Raw genomic sequence first — 27,681 nt, forward strand, 5'->3', positions numbered from 1 at the left:
GTGCTCGTCTACTTCTACAACTTGACTTCAACACACGTCACAATTCTTCCTCAACTATTACCCTCTTCTAAACCCCCCACAATACCGCAAAGATGAGTGCGCAGAAGACCTCGGCCATCGCTGACCAGGAGCCCATTGACGTTCTCTTCGCCATTCACGAAAAGTTCGATCTTCTGGACTTTGCCGGCGCGCTCGAGGTCTTTACTACTGCTTCACACGATTTCAAGGATCCTGACAGTAAGTATCCTCCATCTCACTGTATACTAGTCCATCCCCCTCGTTTTGGTGTACGGTGCATTCATTTGCGTTACCCCTCCCGCTGATCACGTTTCCCCTTCATGTAGACAACAAGGCCTTCGAGGTCACCATCGTCGGTCCTGAGCCCAAGGTCATCTCCGACCAGGGCGTCGTCGTTGGCTCCCAGATTTCTTACAAGGAGGCTCACGAGCGTCTCGAAGACTTTGACATCCTCGTTGTCGTCGGCGGTAATTCCAAGGAGGTCGTCGCCAAAGAGCTCCAGCCCCTCTCTCTCATCACCGACTTCTCAGAACTTCAGAAGCGTGACCCTGCCCGCGAGCGTACCATCCTATCTATCTGCACAGGTGCCCTCTTCCTTGGTAAGCAGGGTATCCTTTCTGGCCTCTCTGCCACTACCCACCCCGACTTTTTCACTACCTTTGAGAACATCTGCAGCGATGCTGCTACTGTGAACCTCCAAGAACGCACCGATGTGGTCGAGGACGCTCGCTATGTCGTCAACAACCTTCGATTCGATCTCGGCGAAGACGAGAGCCCATACATCCGCCGCAAGTCCGATGCCGGTCAGGGACGCCGCCCTTCGGCAGCCCGGTACGTAACACATGCACAGTGGTCCCTCTATACCCCACTCTGTCATGCATTGGCTTTGAGGCAGTTAAACTGACTTATGATGACACACAGAAAGGGAAGCATGTCGTTCAAGGATTCCAACACCCGCCGTGAATCCATTGTGCGCCGCGCAGCTATGCGACTTGGTGGTCTCCGGGTGGTCACATCCGGAGGTGTCAGCTCTGGCATTGATGCAGCACTGTATCTTGTCAGCGCTATGATCGATGACTTTACTGCGTTGGAGGTGGCCAGGATACTTCAGTGGACCTGGAACAAGGGCGTTGTCGTCGACGGTCTCGACGTCTAAGATCCCTGGCATTGATTGCCGGCTTGTACGAATTAAGAGTTTACGAGGGGCTCAGGCATGGCCCTGATTGAGACCAATATTTATGTATTTAATGTATTTGACTGATGAGCGGGAGGAACCCTAAGAAAATACCAAAAAGACTAGGAGCTCTCTATTTAATTCAATTGTTTTGGTCGCCTTTCAAACTTTTTCGGGAAAGTCAGTCAAAGCGAATTGATCACTGATAATAACCAGATGCCATCCTGGGCTTATTGGGTTCATGACTGGGTCGGCGTTGAACTGCAGAGGTGGAGGTCAAAATGTGACACTAAAAAGCCGCCAAAACACAAAGAGCAAACGCCAAAGGGCAATGACGTGTTAGAGCAGGCCCCACACAAGCTCGGGGAGCTCCAGCTCGCGATGCGGGATAAGCTGGAGGTCGTGTGATGATGGTTATGTCCACGAACCAGGGGGGAAACAGGGGCTAGAGTGGGCTAGGCAAGGAACATCACATCATACTGTGAGTGAAACGAGCAACGAAGCGGCCGTCAGTCCATCTCGTACAGCTACGTTTGCATTTCGGACGGGCTAGGGGTTTAGGGACCGGAAAAGAGAAACACGATCAAGGTGACATGGGTAATGTTGTTTGCGGTGAAGGAAATCGGACATCAGCCCATGATATCGAGACCATAAACGCATGAGAGCCGTCGAACTCATGATGGATTGAATAGACCCAATCGAGTCTTGACCATGGCTCCTAAGCAGGAGCTCATCAACTCAATTGCATTACCATGACCGACAGTTGACCTCGAGCCGCCATTGTTATCACAATGCATCAGTTTGAGGGGTACGGGTACAGTACATAGGTGTCTGTTCTATTGTGCAACGCATGGCCCACTTGCGGCTGCATATCATGAGACTGCATCTGACCATTAGGATATTAGGATAACTCTACTGGGTATGTACTACTCTGTACTTAGTGAGTTGGCCTTTGAATGACCAAGCCTGCTTAATCAGTGATGCACACCGTCATAGCTTTATATTACACTTTACAGCGTTCACGTTGGAACAAGAATAAGAAATGCCACTGATGAGATCTTGTGGCTGTCTGAGTCTCGTTGTGTGGCTTGACTACGGAGTACGCCACAAAATACAGCAGAGTTGCTGACATAAGATATTCTCACTGTGGCACCTGATTGGATGAACAACCCTTTACACTTAGATTTGCGACGAGACGACTGAATATGATCAAAGCTGTTTCGTGCTTTCCAAAGCTTCAATTCGTTACCTACTCTCGTCCTTCAGATTTAGATTTTGTCCAGGATAATCATTCATCTTAACGCAAAAGGAGAGCACATGAGACTCGAGTTCAAACACGTCAGCCGTTCACGCGCCGCCAATTGCTTTCATCATGACTGACTGGGCCAAGCTCAAAGTCGTCGACCTCAAGGCCGAGCTCAAAAGTCGCGGTCTACCACAGCACGGTCTCAAAACAGAGCTTGTCGCGCGACTAGACGAAGCTGACCAAGAGACTGAGAATACGGAGGCCCAAGAACAGCTTGAAGATGCGCCTACAGACAGCAAGTCGGGAAATGATGAGCCACCAGCTCAACAACCACCCCTTGCAGACCACGAACCCCAGGAAGCGGCCGAGCAGCACGAACAGGAAGAAGGGAATCCAACGGCAGAAATAGCGGAGCTAGAAGAGAAACATTTGGATGACGACACCGCGCCTAATGCTGATGGGGAGACTGATAAAGGGGTCCCTGAAACCGAAAGGGAGGAAGATGTCAAGAATGAAGCAATAGAGGAAGCGGCGCGCGATAGCGATCTGGTCGCTGACGTGCCAATTCCTGGGAATGAGATGGATGCTCAATCTAGGGAACCAACGTTGGACGAGAAATCAAGAGCGGGAACAGTGACAACCACTGTCGAATCTACACCCTCCCACTCACTCGAACCAACCCCTGCTGCCGAGCAGCAAAAACGCAAACGCCGCTCTCTCACACCCCCACCAACCGAAGAATCGATTGCTCGCAAACGCGCCCGCACGGAAGAGGGTTCAGCAAACGGCGATAGTTTAGGTGCGCGACAGGAAGATCTGTTGCCTGAACCCCAAAACAAACCTGCTCCTATGGACTTGGACAGTGAGCCCCAAGCAGAGGAGCCTCAACAAGAAAATTCACAGGAAGCTGCACCAGAGAACGAGTTACCTAGACAAGAAGAACCTGGTAAAGACGGAGATACAACGCAGGATATGGACTACGAGCGGGATATTGCGCCGGCGGTGCATCCGGCCACTTCTGCACTTTACGTCAAGAACTTCATGCGCCCTCTCCGACCTCAAGATGTCAAAGCCCATCTTGTCACGCTTGCGAGACGTTCTCAAGACGCAGCGGACGATGATGACGGGATTGTGACTGAATTCTTTCTGGACCAGATCCGTACACATGGTTTTGTTGTCTTCAAGAACACCGCTGCTGCTTCCCGCGTTCGTACTGCACTTCATGGCAGTGTATGGCCTAATGAGAGCAATCGCAAAGCGCTCTGGGTCGACTTTGTCCCTCCTGAGAAAGTCAGAGACTGGATTGATACAGAACAAGCCAGCGGTGGCCCCCGCGGGCGCTCTGGTGCTCGATGGGAAGTCGTTTATGAGGATGGTCCTAACGGCGAAGTTGAAGCACATCTCGAGGAAGCATCAGCATCAACATCTCGCACGATGCCTCAGCTGAACGCAAGACCACCCCCGAGCTCGATGATGGCGACTAATTCTATCCCTCTTGGACCCAGAGCACTCCGAGACCCTCCCATTCCTACTGGACCACGCCCTGTTCGTCCCGGTACTGGACCTGGGCCAAGACCTCCACCTATCAACCCAGGCGGTGCATTCAAGCGCACCAACACTCGTCCAGTCATCGACTACCAACCTGTATCAGAAGATCTTGCGCGCCGCCGCATCGACAACATGCGCTCTTATTACACAAATGATCGCAACCGCGATGTCGGCCGCGAGATTAATCGCTACTCATTTGAGAACGGTACTTCATTCGTTGACCGGGGCAAGGAGGTCTTTGAAGGCATCCGACCTCCACACCGCGAGCGAGCCATGGGCCGTGAGCGCCGTGGTGGGAGACGCCGTGGACGCGGTGGCGGAGGCGGCGGTCGACCGCGTAGTGATCGGTACCTCCCCCCACCACGGGACGACCACCGACCTCGTCGTGGCTCCTTGTCTGACGACGGCGACTTTCGAATGAGGGACTGAAGGCTACGTGCGCATGCTTTGCTATGCGGTGAGAACAAAAGACAGGAAATTCACATTAATAACTTTGCATTATGCACTTGGTATCAGGAGCTGTATCATATGGACGGCGGCGTTGAGACAGCAAAAAGGCAAGGAAATAAATAACGGGTGTTTTAGACATCAGTGAATTGAGTAACTTTGTTATGATTGCCACTTTAAGTCTGAAGACTGGTTTAAACTGATTCACATTTTGAGTAAGAGCATTGGCTTCACTTAATGAAACGCTGTAGGCTGGATGCAGCACTTGCTTGGGGGTCATTCACTTCAGAACATTCCGTAAGACATACGACATGGTGGCTTGATGTGCAGTAGTGGTATCACAATCTTTCTTTCAAGACCAATGTTCCTGAAGAATATAACATTTAAATAGCAGCCATTATCCTTGCTCCCGAGAAACTAACAGACGTTACCAACGACCTATCCCAGACGCCAAAATCATCTCACACTAGTCATTCAAGCAGTAGCGGCAAGAGGAGTAGGCTCAACACCGACGCGCTCGCGGCTCATGATATCGAGCATCAGAGGGGTAGGCCGGTTATCCTTGAAAACCACCTGGTTGCTCTTGGCAAGCTGGACATTCTGGAGGTACTTGTCGAAGAGGTAAGAGCTGTCCATAGGGCCACCCTTGGCCTCAGGGTGGAACTGGGTCGAGAAGATGGGGCGGGTCTTGTGGAGCATACCCTCGTTGGATCCGTCGTTGAGGTTGACGAAGTACTCCTTGAAGTCGCTGGGGAGGGTGCTCGCATCGATGGCGTATCCGTGGTTCTGGCTGGTGATGTGGCACAAGCCAGTGGTCAAGTCGAGAGCGGGAATGTTGTGAGCTCGGTTACCATACTTGAGCTTGATGGTGCGAGCACCAACAGCAAGAGCCAGAAGCTGGTGTCCGAGACAAATACCCATGATAGGAATGTTGGAGGTTTCCATCAGGCGGGCGAGATTGTGGACAGTAGCCTGGCAGTGGGTAGGGTCACCGGGACCGTTGGAGATGAAGACACCATCGAAGTGCTGCGAGACCTTGTGGATGGGGTAATCATAGGGGAAGACTGTGACGGAAGCACCTCGGCTGACCAGGCTACGAAGGATATTCTCCTTGACACCGCAGTCGATCAGAGCAACGTGGAGAGAAGCACCGGGGGACTCAACAACGAAGGGAGCCTTGGTGGTGACACGCTTGACCAGGTTGATCTGGCCGGGATCAACGAAACCCTCATCCTCGTCGGCATCGTACTCTTCTCCAATGGAGATCCTAGCCAGGGAAGAGCCCTGCTCTCGGAGGTGAGTGACAATAGCGCGGGTATCAACGCCAGAGATGGCGGGAACTCCCTCTCGGGCGCACCACTCGCCAAGACTCTCGACGGCAGTCCAATGGCTGTAGTTGACAGCGACATCGGAAACAACAATACCAGCACACTGAACGTGGGGCGACTCGAAGTACTTGAGAAGGTTATACTCGTCTCTAACGGCGGAGGGAACGCCATAGTTGCCAATCAGGGGCTGAGTAAAGACGAGGATCTGGCCTCGGTAGGAGGGGTCGGTCATGGACTCGGGGTAACCAACAAGAGAGGTGGTGAAGACGGCCTCACCAGAGATGTTGGCATTGGCGCCGAAAGCCTTGCCTTGGAAAACAGGACCGTCCTATGAGCATATTAGATTGTTTCGACAGGTTAGACAGATGCCATTGCAGGGGACATACTCGAATGGTGAGAGTGGCGGGGATAGAAGCAGCAGGAGCAGTAGCTCGAGCAGCAGAGAAGGGCATAGTCCTGCCCTTGCTACCAGCAACAGCTTTCTCAGACAGGTATCGGACCTGAAGCATGGTTCGGCCAGAAGCCGACGCGGACTTGGCCGCGGGTTTGGCAAAGGAAGCCAGTCGGGAGAACATTTTGATATATGTCGGTTGTTTAAGTTGTGTTTAGAAGGAGAATAGTCGGTTGATCAAGAAAGTTCTTTAGCAAGACTGGGACTTCCAGAGGTGGTCTGCAATGGTAGATAGGTTAGTTTCCATGTTTGGCTAACAAGACAAGGTTTCGAGCGGTGAGTCAAAACCAATGGATAGTACGAACCAGAGAGATAATCCTATAAATTGGGTTAGCATTGTGCCAATTGGAGTAGATGGAAGTCTTGGAGATGATGAGAGGAGCAGAGCCATCAGGGGATAGAATCCATCTATCTATAGCTCCTACAGCAAATGTTGCAAAGCCACAGATAAAAATGTATTCGGTGATGGCGGGGTTGATACAGCGAGTATAGTTCACAGGCGACGTAATAAGAGGGGAAAAAGTCAACGTACCTGCGAGGTGAAGACGGATGGGCGCCCGTGCATGTGGGCGGATTAAAGAGACGAGCTCAGTTCAGAGGTATAAGAAAAGATGCAATCGTGTTGCCGGAATGTTGAGTTATGGTCCGAATGTCAAGATTGTGTGGTTTTGTCGCGAGGATTTCTTTCTGTTGGAAGGAGAAGAAAAAGAAGAAAGGAGTCAAAAGGGTGGGAGCTGGGAAGAAAAGATAAGGTAGGTAGGCAGGTAGGATACCTCTAGTGAGGATGGGATAGGATAGACGATAGGTGCGATCCCGCTCCGCAGGTGCCGCCCCGATAGGGAAACCTGACAACACGGCCTTGGTCATTGGCAAGTTTTTTCGAGCTGAGTGGGTTCCTGGCTGCAAATTTCCTCCAGGCGGAACCAGAAGCCCGCTCTTCCGCCGAGAAAACAGTGGTGGGCGGGCTGAGCGCTCCGCCTATTGGCGCTATTAGAGCCCCGCTGCCAGGAACTGAACCCTTTGACAATAATGGATCGATCTCTCAACCTCCGATATCGTTTTTGACTCTTGTCGCTGTGTGAGTCCTTGACCAACACCAATTACACGTCACAATCAACACAACCTGAGCCGATCAATGGGCCTACTGTATGTTTAAAACTTCATACCACATGTCGATATCGCAAGAAGAAGGCAAGTTGCGAGCATTGAATATCGTGTCTCAAATGCTGCAACTCACCACTCTTGCACTCAATGCCATTTTCATCCGACGTAGACATGTCGACTGAGTCAAGCGCTCCAGCACGGCCATGCCCTTTATCTTGTCAATGAAACCATACAAGATCCACCGTCCCCAGACAAATTCCGGAAATGTTGAGACGTCATTCATTTGATTCGCCCTCGTTGAATTTTCTACTCTGCTGGCGGTCAAAGCATGGAAGCCAAGCTAGAAGTATGTATTTCTACTCCGTAGCGTGCGTAGCATTGTCGATCGCTCTGATAAAAGACTGTGGAGCTCTCGATGGCCCTGCCAGGCACCCGGCGTTCGGCAGTCGGAGTCCAATCATGAGACAACCTTGCAAGTCTTGGTCTTGGTGCAACAATGATGTTAGCTTTATAGTAAAGTCTTTTGAGCCTCAACTTACTTACAGAAAATCACGTAGGTGACGGAAAACTGCTCACGTACGTGCTTGTTTATGGAATAGAGCCTGGCATATCTGAGGCTCCCTGTGTGGCATCCACACAGGCCAGTGTTATAAGTGCAAGTTGCGTTCAAACTATTCTATGGCACCCCGACGCCTTCAACTGGAACACCTTGGAACTACGGGAAATACGTTGGATTGAACATGAACCCCCCGAGATCGAAACCTCGCTCCATAGAGTGAAGTTTCGATTTTTACTTTTTTGTCTTCGTCACTTTCTTACTCTTCCAATACTCTTAGGTAGTTTAAGGGTATTTCACATCCCTGAGGAGGCAAGAAAATATCAGACCTCAATGCAACTCAGCAAAGGGTATTCTAAGTCTATACTAAACTTATTTTAAACCTATGCTAAGTTACCTAAATCTTTTTATCATGCAGGATCAAGGTCCTGAGTTTTCTTTCCTCCCCTTGACATCCAAACTTATTACCTACTAAAAAAAAGGGTTTAAGTACTTAAGCAAGATACCTAACATCAGCTTCTAACGCGATGTTACTTCTCACATCAATCCCATGAATTCATTGACAGTGATTCATGTTTCTTCATGTCTATCATCTCTGAAGTTGCTTATTGTGCCTTCCCTTTTCAGTGATATATCTCATGAGCTTTCTCGAGAGGCGCATGGTTTCCCATCCTCTCCTTGAATAGGCGATAAGCATTAGGTGTTGTTTGTGTGAGAAAACCAAATATATATATATAAATATTAAAAAAAGACAGTTGCTCCAGCTCTATTTCGGGTCGCAAGCGTATTAATGGGAGCTTCCGGCAAATTGGAGAACAGTAACTTATGCAGACTCGCCTCTTGTAATTTTCATTCTACACTTCATAATAGCAAGAATACTCCAATCAGCGTTAGTCAATTCTAATGGCCTTCGGCTTTATCATGTTCACTATTTGTTTTGTCATTTACAATGCACCAAGCTCCTTCAGCTTGCTAACCAAACCACCAACATCCTCAACCTTGCCACCTCCCTGGCGAGCTGGGGGTTCTGGGGGATGTTAGTAAAGGTACGATGGGGCATTTTGTGTGAGACAGTGATAACTTACCAATGACCTTGAGTGTCTTAAGGCGCTTCACACCATCCACTCCAAAATCCTCAAGCTTTGTCTTCTCCAACTTCTTCTTCTTGGCCTTCATGATATTAGGCAAGCTGGCATAGCGGGGCTCGTTGAGTCGCAGGTCTGTCGTGATGACCATAGGCAACTTGGCGCTCACTGTCTCGACACCACCGTCAACCTCCTTTGTCACAGTGACTTTATCACCAGCACCGAACTCGATCTTGCTAGCCTGTGTAGCCTGAGGCCACCCCAGGAGACCTGCAAGCATTTGGCCGGTCTGTGCCGCATCATCATCGATGCTCTGCTTGCCCAGAATCACTAGGTTGCTCTTCTGCTGTTCCACGGCCTTTTGGAGGATCTTTGCTACTGTGAGAGGCTCTAGCTCATCTCCTTCCTTGAGCTCGACGTGGATTCCTCGGTCTGCGCCCATGGCCATGGCTGTTCGCAGCACGTCTTGCGCCTTAGGAGGACCAGCAGAGATAACGCAGATATCCTCGACACCACCGGGCGAACGCTTCTTCTCTCGGATACGCACTGACTCCTCAACGGACAGCTCATCGAACGGATTCATTGAGTGCTTGACACCGGCTGTTTCGACGGCCGTTTGGGCCTTGTTAACTCGAGGCTTGACCTGTAAATATTGTCAGTGTTCCGTCGCTTCTCAAAAGTCGATCCGGCTTCTTTACAGCATAGTCGATGACCCGTTTGACAGGCACGAGGATCCGTAGTGCTGACATGTTGTATGGGTGTTGTTCAATGCGAAATCGAAGTTGTCGAGAGCGGCGAGGCGTTCACAAGGGCCGGCCAAGTCGTCATGGCAAAGCTCGGCGCGGTACCGGCTAGGGCCGGTCTCAGCTCCAAGCCTCCAACCTCGGCCGACGGCCCACGTGACAGATCCGCCGGATGAACGAGCGATGTCGGAATTCATTCCCGCGTTGTTGATGTTATTCCTGTTATTCCTGTTAAAAGGTTTGCGGTGCGTATTCATGGCATCATGTCTTTTTCTTCTATCATATCATTATCCGCCTATAAATTCCAGACCAAATTCTGCCAAAAATGAACTGAGAAGTGTATGTATGGGGAGGGAGGTGTTGAGGAAATCGGCCATTGGCGGTGTTTAACCACCGGCAACTTATACGCAAATGCCGAGCCCGGCCATATAACCAAGGTGCGGTGGTCTACCACCAGTACGACCTTACGCAGCATAATCACTTGTTACCTTGATGATGCAGGCACATATGCGGCACTGATACGCAAGGATTCTAGTGGTTCTGAGCGTCCATACTGGGGTTCGTGCTAGAAACGCACAACGGTTCAACTGCAAGGTCCTTGGCCTGATGCGCTTTACAGATGTAGTACACCAAATAGCAGTAATGATATGCGATTGCGATCTGGGCTGAGTGACGAACATGGAGAGGATGTCCTACCTACCTAAGTAGATGGATGATTGTAGACATCTCAAGACGAGAGAAGGCAACTCTGTGTTTATGAATAAGTACCTACCTAGTGGGTTCTCGAGAGAACCTAGCTCATTCTTGGAAAAGTAACAGTTCAAAGGCATTGCTTCCACAACTGAAGCGCAAAGCAACATTCTCTTATAGTCTATCTGGCACTCAGTTTGACTCTGTTTTAGGAGAAATTGCACCACACCACACAAGGCTCGGTATCAGGTAACGCTTCTCAGCCACTCTAACACAGGGTCATTATCTTGCTTCCCATCTTCCCCGACTACCCTTTTGACACTACTTCTAGCCAAGACGATGTCAAAATGGCTGTTTCTAGGGATGGTTCTGGCAGGCGATAGGAAGACCTAGGGAGAGCTGGGGGGAGGGGCTGCTACCATAGTCATCATGTTTATTATCTCTGCTATATTCAGATTTCGATTGAAGTAATTAGTTTCGCTTGTCTGCTAGAAACCGAACTCTTTTTTGTAGTTTGGGAAGCTGGGACAGACAAGCCGATCCTTCGACAGAAGATAACAAGCCCAGACGTGTCTGCTGGGAGCACGTTCAACAGGTGATCTTTTCCACCATCAGTTGCTCTATAACCTCTTTCATTGATCTTGGTAGGTTCTCCTAGAGAATAGGACGCCTTCCATATACTTATCAAGAACAACCAATAGGTTATCGCTGATATATCCAGCTTTGCTGCCACTGAGAAGAACAACTTGGACATCTTCGATGGCCTGGAAGTCGTATGCCTTGGTGCCTTGGTCAGGCCTTTACCACGTTCCTAATCATCTCTGCTCAGGATAAAGTCACGACTGCTCAGGCATGCCGCAAAACAAGTTCCGAAGCGAGGAATTACCAGGTGTGGTTCTTGGTGATGCCCACGAAGAAAACTGGCTCTTGTACATGTTGCTCAGTGGTACCAAGGGAGATACAATAAACTGTAGGACATTGGAAAAGAAGAAAAAAGATCTTATTTGAGGTACCTATTCATGCATGACTTGATATTTTGTCCTTTGGGAGCGGGTCTCTTGCATTAAGCTACCAACAAGGCTCGGGCCGCCCCGTGAACGAGAGAACAGGCAGCCCGCACAGAACATGTCAGTGGGTGGATTAAAGCCAACTACAAGGGGCCATTGGATAAACGATTAGGCAGATTTAAAAGTAGGTGCTGATCCTGTGGCCATGCCCCATTGTCCCAACGAGCCTCTAGCTCTAGCATATCTCGTTGTTGAGTACCTTAGGTAGCGAGGGACGTGCTATCTACTTGTACCTTGCGCCACACACAAAAGACAAAGCAACTTGATTATCTAAAGAGGACTTATCTTTGGTTGGCCGTCTGGTTTAATTGCCAGTAAGATGAGCCTCGATAGCAGAGATTTGGTCCAGCACTGAGCTCCGGCTCGTCCCCCCCTGGGCAGTCCTCCTCTCAACGCTCCTCTCGAAGTCGAAGACGTCAACAATATCAGCCTCGAACTGAGGCGAGATCTGCTCAAGGTCGTAAAGCTCTAGTTCGGCGATGGAGACACCTTTCTCCTCTGCTTTGCGCACAACGGCGCCGGCGATGTGGTGCGTCTGCCGAAAGGGCACGCCTTTCACAACTAGATAGTCGGCGACATCAGTGGCGAGCATGTCGGCTGTTAGGGCTGCCTTCATCTTCTCCGAGTTAACCTGCAGCGTACTCAAGACGCCAGCAGCGATTCGCAGGCATTGAGAAACCGTCTTAACGCAGTCAAAGAGGGGCTCCACTGACTCCTGGATGTCCTTGTTATACGCTGTCGGCAGACTCTTGAGGGTGGAAAGAAAGCCTGACGCCTATCAAGAGTCGGTCAGCTCAGGGCGCAGCAAGGCCCTTTCATGTCTTGAGCGGGGGTTGACAAGAGACGAACCTGGCCCATAACCCTGCCAGCCTTTCCTCGAATCGTCTCGAGGCTATCAGGATTCTTTTTCTGGGGCATCAAACTACTGCCGGTGCTATAAGCATCCGCAACCCGAACGAAACTAAACTCGGCTGTTGAGTAGATAATCAAGTCTTCGCTAAGGCGGCTAAGGTGCACCATCAGCAGACTCGACCACTGCAGAATCTCGGCGACAAAGTCACGATCCCCAACCGCCGCCAGGCTATTAGGATGGGCAGAGGAGAAGCCTAGGTCCTTGGTGAGAAAAGTGCGGTCGATGCCAAAGGGGTTTCCCGACAGGGCGCCAACACCGAGGGGACAACAGTTGGTACGCTCACGTACGCCGTGAAGTCGCTGTAGGTCGCCCATAAGGTAGGTGGCGTGTGAGAGTAACCAGTGGGAAAAGCGAACGGGCTGGGCACGTTGGAAGTGTGTGTAGCCGGGCATCAGTACATCGATCTCTGTCTTGGCGCGGGCAGCGCAAACAGCCAAGGTGGTGCGCAGTTGTTCGGACAGGTCATCTAACTGCGTTCGCACCCAAAGTCGCAGGTCGGTAGCAATCTGCTCGTTGCGGGAGCGGCCCGTGTGAAGCTTGCCAGCGATGGCTGCGCCAATGAGCTCAGCTAGACGACGCTCGTTGGCCGTGTGGATGTCCTCGTCAACAGCATGGTGGATGACAAATTTTCCGTCAGCCCACTCCTTCTCGACAGCCTCGAGGCCCCTGATGATCTCGCTCAGTTCCTTGTCAGTGAGCAGGTTGAGCTGTCGCAGTGCCTTTGCAAAGGTGATGGAGCCCCTGACATCGGCCTCGTGCAACGCCTTGTCGAAGGGGAGCGACTCGTTGAACGTAACCATGAGGTCGTTCATGTTCTCTACATGGCGACGCGGTCAGCATACGTCGCAACATCGATCCACAAGCATAAAGGGTGTGTTTCCCATGCAAAACCCAGCTACTTGGCCTTCTGGAGGCCATTTGCCAGCGTCCCTCCACTACCACCAACTATGGTACCCAACCCATCAACCCTTCTCTAGGGCGGTCGCTTTACAGGTCGGTAGAGCTCTGTCTACCACTTGTTTAGTCGTATCTGAAGGTTCGGGGCAGTAACTGTGCGATAAGTTGAGGCTTCGTATTAAGGTTCTTGTGTGTTTCTGGGCGTAGTGCATGACGTCTGATATTGTGCTGTAGCCGAAAACACTGTTCCTGTGTTAATTATCTGACTGTGCGCCTTTCGTATTGAAAAGATAAAATGTCTCTGCAGCAATACGCAAGGTATAGCCAATAAGGTCTCATAATAAGCATAACACAATATAATGCTTATTTTTCAGTATATCACATATAAGGCGTCATACACTACGCCAAAAAACATAATAACTTTAAAAGCAAGTCTCAAGGTCATACGGCGCTGCTGCCTTCAACCTTATGATATAACTGAACAAGGGTTAGTAATAGATTGGATCAGGTCGCAAGGCAACGCAGAGCAGTATGAGGAACACAAAATGAGGGTAAACACAGCTAATGAACACTTGGGGCGCCTTTCGTATATGTTGATGGATGCATAGACAGAAAACGGGAGTACAGGACAGAGCCCGAGTGCGGGCACAGTATTGCTTTCTCATATCAGCGATAGTTCACAGACGGATTAGGACTCAAGAATTTGTTGTTATGGGTGACTACTCAGGTCCTTCGGATTGGAAGCAGCAAGTTTGCTGGTAATTGAGTTTCGACCTCAAGTGATCTGAGAGAAGTCGAGACTTTTGTAAAGAGAATGGTTCATATAACAGGCACGCCTATACTCCAATGCTCCAACTAGGTACGTTAGATTGCCAACATATCATCCTTCGAAACGGGCCAAGACTACGACTACACTGTCGCTCACCAATCGTCCCATGCATCATCCTGCTTCTTTGGTGGAGGAGCCGCCGTGCTCTTTTTGCCCATTCCCATAGCACTTGTGCCGATTGAGTTGTGGGCGGGTTGTCTTTGATCGGCCAAGTTTGAGAACTCATCCCAAAAACTTTTCTTGCTTTCATCCAGGGGGGCTTCTCGACCTTTCTGGTTCTCAGGACCTTCCACGAATCTGGTGAAACCCTCCTGTGCATTCTTGCCCGCTGCTTGAGCCTGCTTTGCGAAGGCGGAAGCAGTCAGTTGAGCTTGTTTAGCAAAGTCGCCTTCAGCAAACTGTGATGTGTTAGATAAGACTCCGAGATAAGGTAGGCATAATCGCCTGGAAGAAGAAGTGGCATACCTGCTTAGCAGTGGGCTGAATGTAGCCATCATTAACAGTCTTGGCGGTCTTTGAGACTGTTGACGTGAACCAGCCGAACCCCCTGGTGAGAGTCGCGACAGCATCCTTCTGTATATCACCAAAGTTGAGGTCGTTGTCCGAAGAATTGGGCGCAGGAGTACTTCCAAATCCGGCATATTTTCCTCCCTGGCTGGGTGGCAGATGGTCTGGCCGTGCAGCGTTATCAGCTCCAAGCCTTGAGAAGTACTGATCATCCACCTTGACCTTGCCTCCGCCTCCGCCTCCGCCTCCTGACGCCGCTGCAGGACTCTCATTGCGGCGCGAGCTACCACTCATGGGTGTTCCTGTTCTCGACGCGGGTTTCGTGGGCGCAGACACAGGCTTCTTCGCCCCAGGGACATATTCGCGGCCCTCAACCTTGCAGCTCAGTCTCTCTTTCCACTCCTCACCGACCTCACCACTGTATCGCTCTGCAATAGTCGAGTCTTCCCATGTGATGCCCATCATCTTAGTTTGCTCATGCTCTTCAAAGAAGTTCCTCCATCCCTCGTTGCCACCCAGTCGCATTCGTTCGATTTCGCTCGACTTGAAGGCGTCCATGGAAATACTTCTGACGAAAGAAATATGGACTCCAAGGCCTCGATGCACACCAGCGCACGAGAGGCAGATGAAGATGCCAAACTTGGGTGACGCCCACTGGGGGGAGGGCGCATTGCAATCACAGCAAATATTATTCTTTGATTCCTTCTGGAGGGTGGCCAGCTATCGACAGTATCGGCGTCAGCATGTGTGACTGCAGCGCAAAGTGCAAAGAGGAGGAAAGGGGATGAATGGTGGTGGACGAACCTTGGACCGAGTCTCGGGATCAACCTCCCACATGCCCTTGGATGCCATCTTGAGAGGTTCGGTGCTGCTGTGGGATATTGGAGCGTCGATTATATTGGATGTTGGAGCTGCTGTGTTTTTTAGGCACGATATAGCTTAGTACGTGCAATGAATCTTTATGATGAGTTGGAAACACCCGTAAATGGAAACAGAAACAAAGGGAGATATCTGAGGGCGCTAGTGCCATAGGGTACCTTGCCTTGACAATTACACCACTCAGCGCCCACGACTAGTTGATAGATGCACTGGAGCAAAGGGCCAGCTCCTCCCGCTCGTTGCCCTGAGGTGCCCCAACTGGTCCCGGCCATTTAAGGGGCTAAGGTTGGCGGGGCATTTTTATCCATACCTACCTACCTTAGTTAACCTTACATTCGCTACACTCTATCAAGACATTCATTAAATAGAACCGTTACTAGCACGTGAGTTACATTGTATTATCCAGCATCAGTCTATACGTTTCACAATCAAGTTTTCAACTGATTTATTTTCTAGCTGGCAATCTTCTGCATGCAAACTGTCCAAAACAGCGATGACACATTAGGTTACTTGACATATCCGTTATCATCCTATAATCCAGAGCGATGACACCTCTTCCCTTGCACCCCACAATCCTCAAGGCTAAGGTAAACTCTACTACCAACTTGTCCCGTCCCCATGATGTAAGGCTCACCACGAATTCGCGGATACATACGTTCACCATTGGAATAAAACTTTGCACGTTCAAGTGACTGGAAGGAAAATCACGTAGGTCCGTTCAGCTCATCAAAACGCCCTTTATAATACCGCTAAGCTTTTCTCCCCCTGCCGCCTCTGGTGTAAACTAGTGTACAACCCACAGAAGGGTGACGGAGAAAAAGTGATACAAATACAAAATAACAGAGGGCCTGTGAGCTTTTTTGTGTCCCGATCATGGAAATATTAAGTGTTTGATGAGAAAAGTGATAAAGGCTGATAAGTAAACACCACCCGAGATTCATTGAAAGCTCGATTCGCTCTTGCTTACGTCCCCAAGATCCCGGCAAGGTCGAATACCTCATTCTTTCTTTTCATCGTTGTAGCGAGAATCTACCGTAAGAGAAATTCGTGAAAATCGCGTACCAAATCGTAAGTGTTATCATCGTGGCATACCTAGTTCATGCCCGTGAAATTCGTGTCAAGCCATAACTTAAGCAGTAGTAGCAGGAGTGGTAGAGGCGGGGGTAGCCTCAGTCTTGGTGGCCGCGGGAGCTGGGGCAGCAGCAGGAGTAGCAACAGCCTCAGCACCAGCAGCAGGGGCGGGTGCGGCGGCGGTAGGGGCAGCCTCAGTAGCAGGGGCAGCCTCCTTCTGGCCGTTGGTAGCATCACCCTCGTGCTGTTCCTCGTCGGTCTTGTCAGGGCTGTCAATAGCAACCTTGACGGCGATCTCACGGCCCTCAATCTCCTTTCCGTTCATCTCGCTGACAGCCTTCTGCTGGAGTTCCTCAGAAGCCAGAGTCACAAAGCCAAAGCCACGGCCCTTGCGAGCCTCGCCACGAGCCTGAAGCTTCTTGATCATGAATCGGGGGATGGGTCGGAGAGCAATCTTGGCGGAAGAAGGCTCATAGGCCTTGAAAAGCTCAATAAGCTATTATAAAGTCAGAAAACTGCATTGGGAACAGATAAGTCAGTTGTTCTCACCTTATCCTCAGTCAGGTCATAAGGCAGGTTGGCAACCATGACCTTGGTCTTGGAAGGAATTCCATCAGCAGGAGGGCCCCGCTCACGGCGCTCACGCTGGGGGCGAGCTTGAGTCTTAGTCTTGGTGTTCGCGTCAGTGTTGATCTTGTTTGTGATGTCGGTCAATGGTAAAACCTCAGCGGTAGCAGGAGCCGCAGCTGCGGGGGCAGCATCTTCGGTAGCGGCAACAGCCTCGGTAGTCTCTCCCTCCTTCTTCTCAGCACCCTCCTGTGACATGGTCAGTACCATACTCGTGGATCCCAGAACTGGAGAATGACTCACACGGCCAGCGCGGGCAGTGCGGCCTCCACGACCACGGCCACGACCGCGGCCACGTCCCGAAGCTCGGCGACGGGAGCCCTCTGCACCAGAACCCTCACCGTTAGCACCCTCTGACTTCTCACCAGCTGGCTCAGGCTTGCGAGCGAGCTGAACGGAAACCTTGCGCTCAAGGATCTCCTTGCCGGAGAGCTCCTCGATGGCACGCTCAGCCTCAGTGGGAGTGGAGAGGTCGACAAAGGCGTAGCCGACTGGGCGGTCGGTGCGGGGGTTCTTAGGAATCGAGACAGACTCACTAGTGGCGAGAACGTTAGTACTTCTGAAGGTGTATTCGTGATGGGGTGACGTCTTTGATGACCAAGAAGTGGAATCAATGAGGCAACTACGATTCCGAGCCACGGCAGGCAAGGACAGCAGCTACCCATTTCCATTCTAAGACTTGTTGATTGGGAAAGAGCTTCACGCGTGCTTGCCATCATTTGTCGTCATATGATGGCTAGGGAAGACGCCCATCGTGATGGCGAAGACACGTGTCTCCAGCTAGTCGCTCATCGCATGCAACACGGCAGGCGATATAAAGATAAAAGAAGCCGGGTAGGGAGATGATGATGAAGAGAAGATAGAACTTACACAAGATAGCTCTTGAAGAAGTCCTTCAACTCCCCCTCAGTTGTCGCATAGGCCAGGTTGCCAATGTAGAGGCGACGGCCCTCAGCAGCGCTGGCCGAGGCAGCCTCGTTGGCGGCCGTCTTGTCATCGGCAGGCTTGTTGTTGAGTGAGGTATTGCTCAGAGTGTTTGCGACGTCATTAACGGCAGCATCCATATTGTTGTTGGTGGTGGTAGTGTTGGCGGCAGACATGATGGCGGTAGGTGGATGAGGTTGGTGGTTAGATTGATTATGACGTTCGAACTTGGACCTGTGGTGGAGGAGCGTTCGAAAACGATGGCTGCGAGTTGAACAGGTTGAACTCTGGTGCAATAAGGAGGAGTTTGATCAGGGTAGCTTCGTGCCCTAGAAACGAGGTTGAGATTAGACAGACGACGGTGCGTTGCGCGGAGACACAGGTGTTTGATGTTGTGATGGAGAAGAGAAAGGGAGGAAGTGAAGGCGACTGGTAGCGAAATCTGAAATATTTTTCTGGCCTCTGGGTTTGGGGGCACAGAGGGAAGGAGGAAGGGGGGTGTTGTCAGGGGTGTGGGAAGGTGAGGAGTTGTGGAAAGTGGAAAGTGGCCAGGGCTAGGGACGACGGCAGGCGTAAAGAGCGGAGGAAAGCTTAGTACAGGTCACGAAGGAAGGTACGAGAACCACGATCAGTTGGCGGCTACGACTCCACGCTGAAGTTTGGATGTCCATGTATCATCCACTGTGAATGGCGGTATCCAATACCTGAAAGCTTCGGGGAGAGCTTCAGTTTTGTGGGTTCTTTCCCGCTTCAGTGGTTACAGATCCTGGACACCTCGAGACCGCTTTCGGCCGGGGGAATTGTTTCCAGAGCCTGTATCAAACGCTCTTACCTGGGTATGAGAGACGTAGCTGTTTGAATGTACAAGATGAACGATCTTGGCAGCAATTGGCAGTGAGAGGGAAAGGGTCACCCGTTTGAAGGAATTGTTCACATATTTTTACTTGCTCAATGCATAAATTGTGCCAATACATATACATACAGGATATTCATATTAGGGCCTGACGTGTGGGTGCTGCGGGCCAAGGATCATGTGCGTCACTCTATGTACAGTATCGGTGTAGTTAAAGTGGTGTGGTGATGCTCTGTTTGCTACCTATCTTGACCGGAAAGTCAATATGAATCAAGGTTGGCTTTGTTTGAGCTGAGGCGCATGTGAGTTGAAAGCTTCTTGGATCCATAGTATGAATGGCCTTGATTTCTAAAGAACACCTGGCGTAGGTAGAAACAGGAAAATGAAAGAATGGTAAGAATGCAAGTTGTAGGTATTCAGAGAATATCTCTTTCCTTTGCGCTGACCGCTCATGTTGATATCCTTGAATCGATATCACGGTCAGGAACAGTGGGGTGCCTACTAGCCTCTCAGCGGCGTAGGTTTATGAGCAAGTACGACATCAGCGAATTAGCATAGCGTGGTGTAAATAGAATTGAATCATGTTCATAATAAATAAATCAGCAGATTGGTAAAGCTGTAGCACTTATCGGGTTGCTAACAGACGTATAGTCTTCTGTACTCTAAACTCTGGACTACGTATTAAGATCTGGATGATTCCAAGACGCGAGAACTAGCAATATCATCTTTCTCATAGGTTTTGAAATGCTTTTATGTACAGAAATACGAAACCTGCTACTTACACCTGCCTTATCATTGACAGTCCAACATAGAATGCTGCCAATCCAGACCTTTCCCATACAAACACTGCAGTCTGGAAGTTTTCTCGTTCCTTTCAACCCCAACGCCCTTTGCTAACTGAATAAAGGTCCTCAAACTGCCTGATACTCATAGTATAGGCTCACGAAGTTGCTTGGTTGCCTGCATAGCGGAAATTGCATACCCTGGATAATTTCACAGCCTGATAGCTTATCGAGTCACACATCTGAGCGAGCCCTTGACCGGGTCGATTCAGCCCCTTTGCAAGCCCCTTTTGCATGGCGGGAGCCAAATGACCAGGGCACCATCGATCATTACCAGCTCCCACCAATAATTACACGAGAAGAGGTGAGCTACCTATTCTATTCTTACATCCATGCTCATAGTGCACACCCGCCATGCTCATGATCCCTCCATGCCCGGCAGCTCGGATCCAATGCTGTCCTGCAAGCCAGGATTAGGATTGTGTTTCTCAAGTCCCCGAAAGCCAAGCCAGCTTACTCCACAGCTTCTTCTTCTAGAACTCGACCGTTGTCAATGCGTTTGAATATGACAACTGTTTTAGGAAATGTTCCCTTTGGTTTGCGGTTTGCGGTTTGCGGTCAATCTTCAATAAGGGCGTTGGGCTAGGCGGATATAGATTCCCGGCATTGTTGACATAAGAAGCACTATGCAAGTCGTTGTACGTACTTGTTATAAATTGACCTACACAACGAGTCCATCAAAATTTGTGAAACAAATGCCATTGGCAATTGGCCATGAATAGTTTACTTGGGCCCTGAGCAGACAACAATATATATTCTTGTAGAACATGGCCCTTAATAACACATGCCGTGTGTAACAAGTTGTTCATCCAATCTCGATAATCGTGAACAAACGCTGTGTCATTTGGAATCGTTCCCATTAATCAAATCAATCCCCAGATTGATAAGATCCCTCGCCCCGCCATCGGCCATCCGCTAACCGGCGCTAACTCTGACGCAAACCATCCCACTAAACAACCTCAACCCGCGAGACCAGACGCTGGCTTAATTACCTACCTGTACTAACTTCAGTCTTTACTTACAATTACCTACATTACTTATCTCTTGGTCAGTCGCCATGGCCGCTCACGATAGGAGCGTGCTCGTTCTGTACGGGTCCGAGACGGGCAATGCCCAGGACATGGCAGAAGAGTTGGGGCGGATATGTCAAAGACTGCATTTTGAAAGTCGTGTTGAAGAACTCGACGCAGTAGATCTAGTAGGCCATATAGCTCCTCTATTGATGACTATTACTGACTTCCTAAACTAGAATACGCTTCTTCAACCTAACTTCGTATTATTCGTCATATCAACCACTGGCCAAGGAGATATGCCTCATAACTCACTGGTCTTTTGGAAAAGGCTTCTTCGGAAGAAGCTACCACCAGGTTGCTTAGCTTCAGTCAATTATACAACTTTTGGACTTGGAGATAGTACTTATGTCAAGTCAGTCAGTCATTGAGGGCGTTTGATGTTGTTCACGGTGGCTTATAAAGTATAGGTTTAATTGGGCAGCTCGCAAGCTCAACAGGCGTCTCGATCAACTTGGTGCTACAACCTTCTTTGATCCCTTTGAGGCGGACGAACAATTTCCAGATGGGTCAGCTCTTATTTCCCTAGGTCTCTCGTCGAAGTAGCTAATGTTGTGGATAGTATTGACGGAAGTTTTGTGCGTTGGGGTGAGCGACTTTACAACCACTTACTTGAACACCATCCTCCCCCTACTGGACTTGAGCCTATCCCTGATGAGGTTATTCTCCCCGCTAAATGGTCCCTAAAGAGTCCTCTCACTGGAAATTCAATAAGAAACGGCCATGTATCTCCGATAACTTCCAACCTTCCCCCCTCTTCACCCCTTCCTATCCCCAATGGTTGGAAAGCGACTCTGGTTGGAAACGACAGACTCACACCAGAGAAGCACTGGCAAGATGTCCGCCTCATCTCATTTGACATTCCACGTCGTGATGGAGACAAGTTGTGTTGCGTCCCTGGAGATTGCCTGACTATCTACCCTAAAAACTTCCCCCAAGACGTCCAGAAGCTCATTACCCTCATGGGCTGGGAAGAGGTGGCCGACAAATCCCTTGACCTCTCATTATGCGAATCTCTTCCTACGAACCTCCATATAGATCCCAAATGCACACTGAGAGAGCTACTTTTGAATAACATCGACTTCACTGCAATCCCTCGGAGATCATTCCTCAAGAACATGTCTTACTTCTCCACCAATCCAGACCACAAGGAGCGGCTTCTCGAGTTCACCATGACTGAGTACCTTGATGAATATTTCGACTACGCAACTAGGTCAAGGCGATCTATTCTCGAGGTCTTGGAGGAGTTTACATCCGTCAAACTACCTGCCGAGCGTCTCTTCGATATTTTCCCCATTATTCGCGGACGAGACTTTAGCATTGCCAATGGTGGCGAGCATCAAAATCATCCGACAGACAAGGACAAGACTCGTGTCGAGCTTTTGGTCGCTTTAGTCAAATACAAAACTGTCCTTCGCAAACCTCGCGAGGGCCTCTGCTCTCGTTATCTCGATAACATTCCCTTGGACTCCATTCTTACTGTCACACGCAAACCAGTTCTCTCACCCATTCATGGCCTACAGAATGCCCGACGGCCTCTAGTTGCCATCGCCACAGGCACAGGCCTTGCCCCAATACGGGCCCTTATTCACGAGCGCCTCACGCACCCATCACCAGGACCGATGTACCTCTTCTTTGGGAACCGCAACCGTGAGGCCGATTATTTCTTCCAGCAAGAACTTGACGCCGCCGTGCGTGAGGGACATCTTAATGTGTTTTTAGCATTCTCGCGTGATCAGCGAAATAAGATCTATGTCCAGGACAGGCTACGCGAAGAGGCCAAGAGAATCGAGGAGGCAATCCTCGACAATGGAATATTCTGCGTCTGTGGTGGTTCAACCAAGATGGCGGATGCGGCTAAGAAGGCAGTGTTTGGCCCCTTCTCGGAGGGAGTAAATGATACAGAGGAGCGCAAGAAGATTCTGGCAGCATTGACATGGTGGCAGGAGATATGGTAAGACATTGTCAATAGAAAATATAGTACATACTTTATACATCAGCATACAAGCATGATAATATCAGGAGCACATGATAAGCATATCATCATGTGGTTGATTATAAATTGAATGAGAACTATCCTTCTCTTTTGTATTTGAGACTGACATATCAAGACAAATCATAACGCTCGCTCATGCAAATTCGAAAAAGAAAACGGTATACCAGCCTCAATGGACTGGGGGTTTTAACCAGTCTGGGCCAGATATTACTCTGGCAATCTGTGGCATTACTTGAATCAGCTGGATATCACACTGACCACGGCCGATACCAGGCCAGTCCGTAGACCTCGTCCCTTCCGTGTTTCTCGTCAGCAAAGCCAGGATTCTCCTGCTAGCCTGGTCATTATGAGAATAAGGCGCACTGCAACCAGCTCATTACTCCCAGCTATAACGCCTTTCAGCCAGTTGCGGTACATGAACCAAATCCTCGCCAGGATTGATGCGCTCTCGGCTTTGTGAAATATCAGGCTGATCTATCGAAGGATTTTGTGGGGGATCTTCTATCACAGAATTCACGGATGAGCCGTTTGCACCTAGATCCAACCGCCTCGATGGTCCTTCTGCGCTGTGTCTTTCCTCGTCGACAGTGAAATTACTTCCCAGAGTATCAACAGAGCCGTGCCGATGCGAGGACTCATCAGTGGCTTGATAGTCTTCATCTGATAGAATTTGTGGAGCGGCGTGGCGGGAGAAGCGCGCGTTCTTGGGTAATGCCCCAAGAAATACAACATTTGATGGATCAATGGGTGTCCGTTGAACTGCTCGCTGTTGTAGCTCGTTCGATGGTTTCGATGAAGAGTGAGGTTCAAGTTCTGAATGAGTGCCACCTATTGCCATGGAGTTAATGGTATAGTGGTCCGAAGTCGGAGAAAGGGGTGAGTTTGGTAATGAAATACTGTCGGCAGTTGGCGATACTGGTGTAGTAGTTGGAGAAGGTGCCTCGATGGGACGGCCATTCGCATCGAAGCCCGGAGTGAGTGGAGATGGCAGCGGTATCGAGCTTGTATTCGTACCCCCTTGTTGTGTTGTTTTTAGAGATGTTGATGGCGATAGTTGTAGGGCCACAGGCGGACCATTTGTTGGGTCTGGTTGGTATATGGCTTTCTCTGCGGGTATCTCCGTCCCGTCAGCAGGGGGGGTATATGTTGGGACTGGTCCTTGGAGTTGTTTCTCCAATTTCCTCCGGGCTATCTCGTAGGCAGTCATGTTATGCGTGCTGTCGGTACCCATCTCCGTATCATCGTTCCATGACATGCCATCATCGCCATCGAGTTCTGCTACTGGAAGTGGTGCTGACATCTCGTGGATCTGAGTATCGGGAGCTTCGGCAACCTTTTCTCTATCATTGATGCCATCTCCTGCTTGCTGAGTCGAGGAGTTTCGTCCGAGAATTTTCAAAAACAATATGACCAAAGGGGATTTGGGTGATCGCGATGCGCTATTTGGCGTAAGATCCTGATCCTCTGATGGCAGGTCATTTCCTTTGGCTGCTCGCTTGCGTTTGCGTCGAAAGTACAACGACACAAACAAAGTTGCTGCACAGACGACGAAGACACCCAACCCAACACCCACTCCTATTCCAATCACCTGTCCATCTGAAAGCCCACCTTCATCCTCTGCATATGGTGGAGGATAGGGACTGTCGTCGGACTGTTCGATGGCCGTCAGTTCCGAGTTTGTCGGTGGCTCGTCAGGGAAAAGAGCTTGATGGATTGAGAAGACGCCCTCATCATACTTCGTTATAAGGTAGGACTCCTGTAGAAAGGAACGGCCTAGTATGTAGGAGCCGCTATTCTTCGCCTTTCTTAGCATAAAGTAAGGGATTGCTGGGTCACCATATTGGATCGTATCAGGCATGAAAGGATATTGCAGTAAGCCTACAAAGGCTCTCAAAGGTATGGTAATATTGACGATACCTGGTACATTGTAAGGGTCGCCAAAGTTATCGTTATCGTCAAAGCTTGAAAGCACAAAGGTAAGCTCGAATGACTCGTCATTTGTATAGTCACGGTACTGATCGTCACTTAGGGTGTAAAGTTCGAAGGTACTGTTATACGTCAAGTTAAGAGCTTGGGCAAATTGATCGCAAGCCTCGTCTGGTAGCCACAGGTAGGGAGTGCTGCTATCGATGATGGCGAAGAAAGATGAGTTCCATTGGGAGAGCAAAGGTTGTTGAGATTCCCAAGAACTAGGAACATCTTGGCCTTCGGCAGGTGTGATCTGAATGCCACGTACCATAGGGCGCTCCAGGTTGTCTTCCTGGCTGAGCGTGAAGACGTTATCGTGCTGTTTAAACCTTGGCGCTTCGACGCCTCCAAGAGTCAAGGATACAGGTGTATTTCCTAGTTATGTTAGCGACCTTGACAACAGAAGTTGTATGGAGGACAGCATACTGTAGTATGCTCCAGCTGTATATCCGAAGCTGTAGCTTGGAATCAGTCCATACGTTCCAACTGCTTGGGTCAATGGTGAATCCGCCACAGTGCCATTGAAGTTACTCTGTGTGATCCCCAAACCGAAGAGACCGTTCAAGTAGTTGGTCGTGTTTATGGTCGCTATTAGCACACCGTCCATGGTATACGGATCATCATTGAGAGGGCTTTGCGTGCTGATAACATCACGCCCGTAGTTGCCATTCCCATCGTAACCAAGATAGCTTAAACCTAACTGCCATGTACCTAATGGGCTCCAATCGCTAGATTGTTGAGGATTATAGATGCCTCCCCGAGCGGCGATACAGTGAGGCTCCTCTGTTAAAGTGTTAATGGCAGAACCAGAGTAGAAAGGGTATCAATAACTCCTTAAGTTTGAGAGGTCAAACTTAAGAACGTTCGGACAAGAGAGGAAAACATACTGGGTAGACAACCTCCTGGTCCAATGGCCCAGAATTCGGAGAGAGCCGTGCTCACCAGAACCTCAATGGCCTGTGAGTTTGAACCCAGGGAAAATGAGATGGTAGACCAATTGCCATCGCTTCCAGTCCTGTCTTGTGTATTAACATCGACTGCAACAAAAAAGGACCGAGCAACGTACCAACCACCAGAAGGCAACAAAACAGGTGCAGGATCACGGGCTTGTGCGAGTTGCACGAGAAAGAAGTACGATCCAAGGATAATTGACCACATCTCGAGTCTGGCAGAGAGATGTGAGAAAGCCTATCGTTTTTTACCCAGACCAGAAAGGTCATCCTAGGTTCGAAGCAAACATCAAATGAGATTTCTTGAGCCGATAGAGTGGAGGTGACCGCAATGCGGCACATTCAAGGTCGCGATTCACACCAAACAACGATCCCAGTGTCTAGTCGAGGGTTGCAGTGCGGTTAACACTAACAGCAGCAGAGCGACAAGGAGCCGAATCCTTCTTGGTGATGGCCGTTACTACTCAAAGCTGGGGCGGAATAAAGATTCGTTCAAGCTAACAGCCGGAAAGAGCGTAAACCAGTGAAGTTGGTGACAATGGAACCGAGAGTTTGTTGGAGTAGCCAGGGCGAGGCGACTGAAGATCAACGAGTTCTGGCCTTGTGCCCCTTCCATTGGCCTGGGACTGAAAAGAAAGCCACAGAGTAGCGTTACATGGTTTTGGCCATGTCTAGCTTGGCTTGGCCCCCAAAGCTATGGTGCGGAGCGCGGAGTGTTCCTTGGCGTTCACTAGGCCATCCCGAAGAGGTTGCAGGGGTAATTTGTTCGTTATTGGCTGAGTTGAACAACCTTATCAGCCGGAGGAGTTCCCTCCTCCATCTTGAATACTGTACATAGCTAGCATCCACGAAGAAGGACTGTCTGGTCGGAGGGGAACTTCCGGTCTTTTCAAGTTGCATTGCCATCAGGACGTACCAATGTAGAGCTTCACGATTTTGTTGCACCATGAATAGCTGTGTTTTGCTCTACGCTTCTCGATTGTATTATGAAGTGTTATCAAGGCACGTTTGAAGAGTGCTTTTGGGATTCTGGAAACGATCCTTGTCCCTGTTAACAAAGGGCCCTCGATCCGTCTGACATGGCGAGCATACTCGGCGTAGAACCCTGACGCCGGCAAGTCGGTGGCTGGAAAGCGTTGCACGACTAGTAGGACCCTGACTGCAGGTTCAACGATATCAATCAATACTCGGGTCCATCTCAACTTCGAGAATCAACTGGTAACACCGAGTAATTACCCCTTCTATGTGGTTTGGTCAGCATAACATGTGAACGAAATTTTAAGCTACTGTTTAGGGTGCCTGGGCATCCGCATAATGGACCAGAGCTTATTTCACAATGGCAATTTCCGATGACCTGAAGATCTTTAAAAACCGGATGTGAAAATTGCAAATACCGAGGTTTTCGCTTCTGATCCATATTCTATAGCTCCATGTGCCAGTGTCTCTTTGTCAGCTCCGTGTGGAAGGCCGAATGGATATCATTTGTTTGAATTTCAGCTGGATGTAATTTGAGACATCGTATTGGACCTGCGTACAGAGTAACTCTGTGTGATTGTCCCACCGTTCCCACCGAATGTTTCCCGGAAGGTCGAGGCTTGTGAGGTGGTGACGCTCTGAGTTTAACTTCTGCAAATTATGGCTGGCTCTTCCGATTTTTTTACTCTTAGGATTTTTGTACGTCCAAGAGATAAAATGAAACCTCTATAAGTGATGACCTGTCAAGGAGAATCGACCGTTCTGGAGTGTCATGTTCTAGGCCAAGCCGAACAGAGTTGATGGATGCATTAACAAGGGAGTTTTCGCATAGGATGAAGGAAGCAGCCACATGCATTCTGGGCTTGTGGTGGGTGTAGCTGTGTGGAAGGCCAGGGGCCAGTATAAGGTAGGGTCGAGTCAAT

General features: G+C 49.8%; 9 protein-coding genes across 9 annotated transcripts; 3 read left to right on the forward strand and 6 right to left on the reverse strand.

The window, feature by feature from the left end:
• Window positions 1–92: 92 nt before the first annotated feature.
• Window positions 93–1,174, forward strand: J7337_004109 (uncharacterized protein; the record flags this gene model as incomplete). Its single annotated transcript, XM_044821811.1, has 3 exons — window positions 93–237; window positions 345–849; window positions 940–1,174. 3 exons carry the CDS (start codon window positions 93–95, stop codon window positions 1,172–1,174), a joined length of 885 nt encoding a protein of 294 aa, XP_044683144.1.
• Window positions 1,175–2,564: 1,390 nt separating this feature from the next.
• Window positions 2,565–4,415, forward strand: J7337_004110 (uncharacterized protein; the record flags this gene model as incomplete). The annotated part of the gene is made up of 1 exon (XM_044821812.1): window positions 2,565–4,415. One exon carries the CDS (start codon window positions 2,565–2,567, stop codon window positions 4,413–4,415), a length of 1,851 nt encoding a protein of 616 aa, XP_044683145.1.
• Window positions 4,416–4,907: 492 nt separating this feature from the next.
• Window positions 4,908–6,336, reverse strand: ARG2 (Amino-acid acetyltransferase, mitochondrial; the record flags this gene model as incomplete). Its single annotated transcript, XM_044821813.1, has 2 exons — window positions 4,908–6,089; window positions 6,148–6,336. 2 exons carry the CDS (start codon window positions 6,334–6,336, stop codon window positions 4,908–4,910), a joined length of 1,371 nt encoding a protein of 456 aa, XP_044683146.1.
• A 2,480-nt stretch (window positions 6,337–8,816) lies between these two features.
• J7337_004112 (uncharacterized protein) lies at window positions 8,817–9,706 on the reverse strand (the record flags this gene model as incomplete). Its single annotated transcript, XM_044821814.1, has 3 exons — window positions 8,817–8,899; window positions 8,958–9,600; window positions 9,656–9,706. 3 exons carry the CDS (start codon window positions 9,704–9,706, stop codon window positions 8,817–8,819), a joined length of 777 nt encoding a protein of 258 aa, XP_044683147.1.
• Window positions 9,707–11,761: 2,055 nt separating this feature from the next.
• On the reverse strand, window positions 11,762–13,182 carry J7337_004113 (uncharacterized protein; the record flags this gene model as incomplete). Its single annotated transcript, XM_044821815.1, has 2 exons — window positions 11,762–12,232; window positions 12,307–13,182. The coding sequence occupies 2 exons, from the start codon at window positions 13,180–13,182 to the stop codon at window positions 11,762–11,764; spliced, it is 1,347 nt and encodes a 448-aa protein (XP_044683148.1).
• Window positions 13,183–14,188: 1,006 nt separating this feature from the next.
• On the reverse strand, window positions 14,189–15,455 carry J7337_004114 (uncharacterized protein; the record flags this gene model as incomplete). The annotated part of the gene is made up of 3 exons (XM_044821816.1): window positions 14,189–14,494; window positions 14,562–15,323; window positions 15,408–15,455. The coding sequence occupies 3 exons, from the start codon at window positions 15,453–15,455 to the stop codon at window positions 14,189–14,191; spliced, it is 1,116 nt and encodes a 371-aa protein (XP_044683149.1).
• Window positions 15,456–16,611: 1,156 nt separating this feature from the next.
• On the reverse strand, window positions 16,612–18,280 carry J7337_004115 (uncharacterized protein; the record flags this gene model as incomplete). The annotated part of the gene is made up of 4 exons (XM_044821817.1): window positions 16,612–17,049; window positions 17,103–17,369; window positions 17,424–17,715; window positions 18,051–18,280. 4 exons carry the CDS (start codon window positions 18,278–18,280, stop codon window positions 16,612–16,614), a joined length of 1,227 nt encoding a protein of 408 aa, XP_044683150.1.
• A 2,576-nt stretch (window positions 18,281–20,856) lies between these two features.
• TAH18 (NAPDH-dependent diflavin reductase) lies at window positions 20,857–22,827 on the forward strand (the record flags this gene model as incomplete). Its single annotated transcript, XM_044821818.1, has 4 exons — window positions 20,857–20,997; window positions 21,049–21,224; window positions 21,280–21,378; window positions 21,432–22,827. 4 exons carry the CDS (start codon window positions 20,857–20,859, stop codon window positions 22,825–22,827), a joined length of 1,812 nt encoding a protein of 603 aa, XP_044683151.1.
• A 414-nt stretch (window positions 22,828–23,241) lies between these two features.
• On the reverse strand, window positions 23,242–25,991 carry J7337_004117 (uncharacterized protein; the record flags this gene model as incomplete). The annotated part of the gene is made up of 4 exons (XM_044821819.1): window positions 23,242–25,208; window positions 25,260–25,616; window positions 25,733–25,848; window positions 25,900–25,991. The coding sequence occupies 4 exons, from the start codon at window positions 25,989–25,991 to the stop codon at window positions 23,242–23,244; spliced, it is 2,532 nt and encodes an 843-aa protein (XP_044683152.1).
• Between the last annotated feature and the right edge of the window lie 1,690 nt (window positions 25,992–27,681).

This window comes from Fusarium musae, chromosome 3 (genome assembly GCF_019915245.1).
Source record: "Fusarium musae strain F31 chromosome 3, whole genome shotgun sequence".
In the NCBI taxonomy this organism is placed as follows: Eukaryota; Fungi; Ascomycota; class Sordariomycetes; order Hypocreales; family Nectriaceae; genus Fusarium; species Fusarium musae.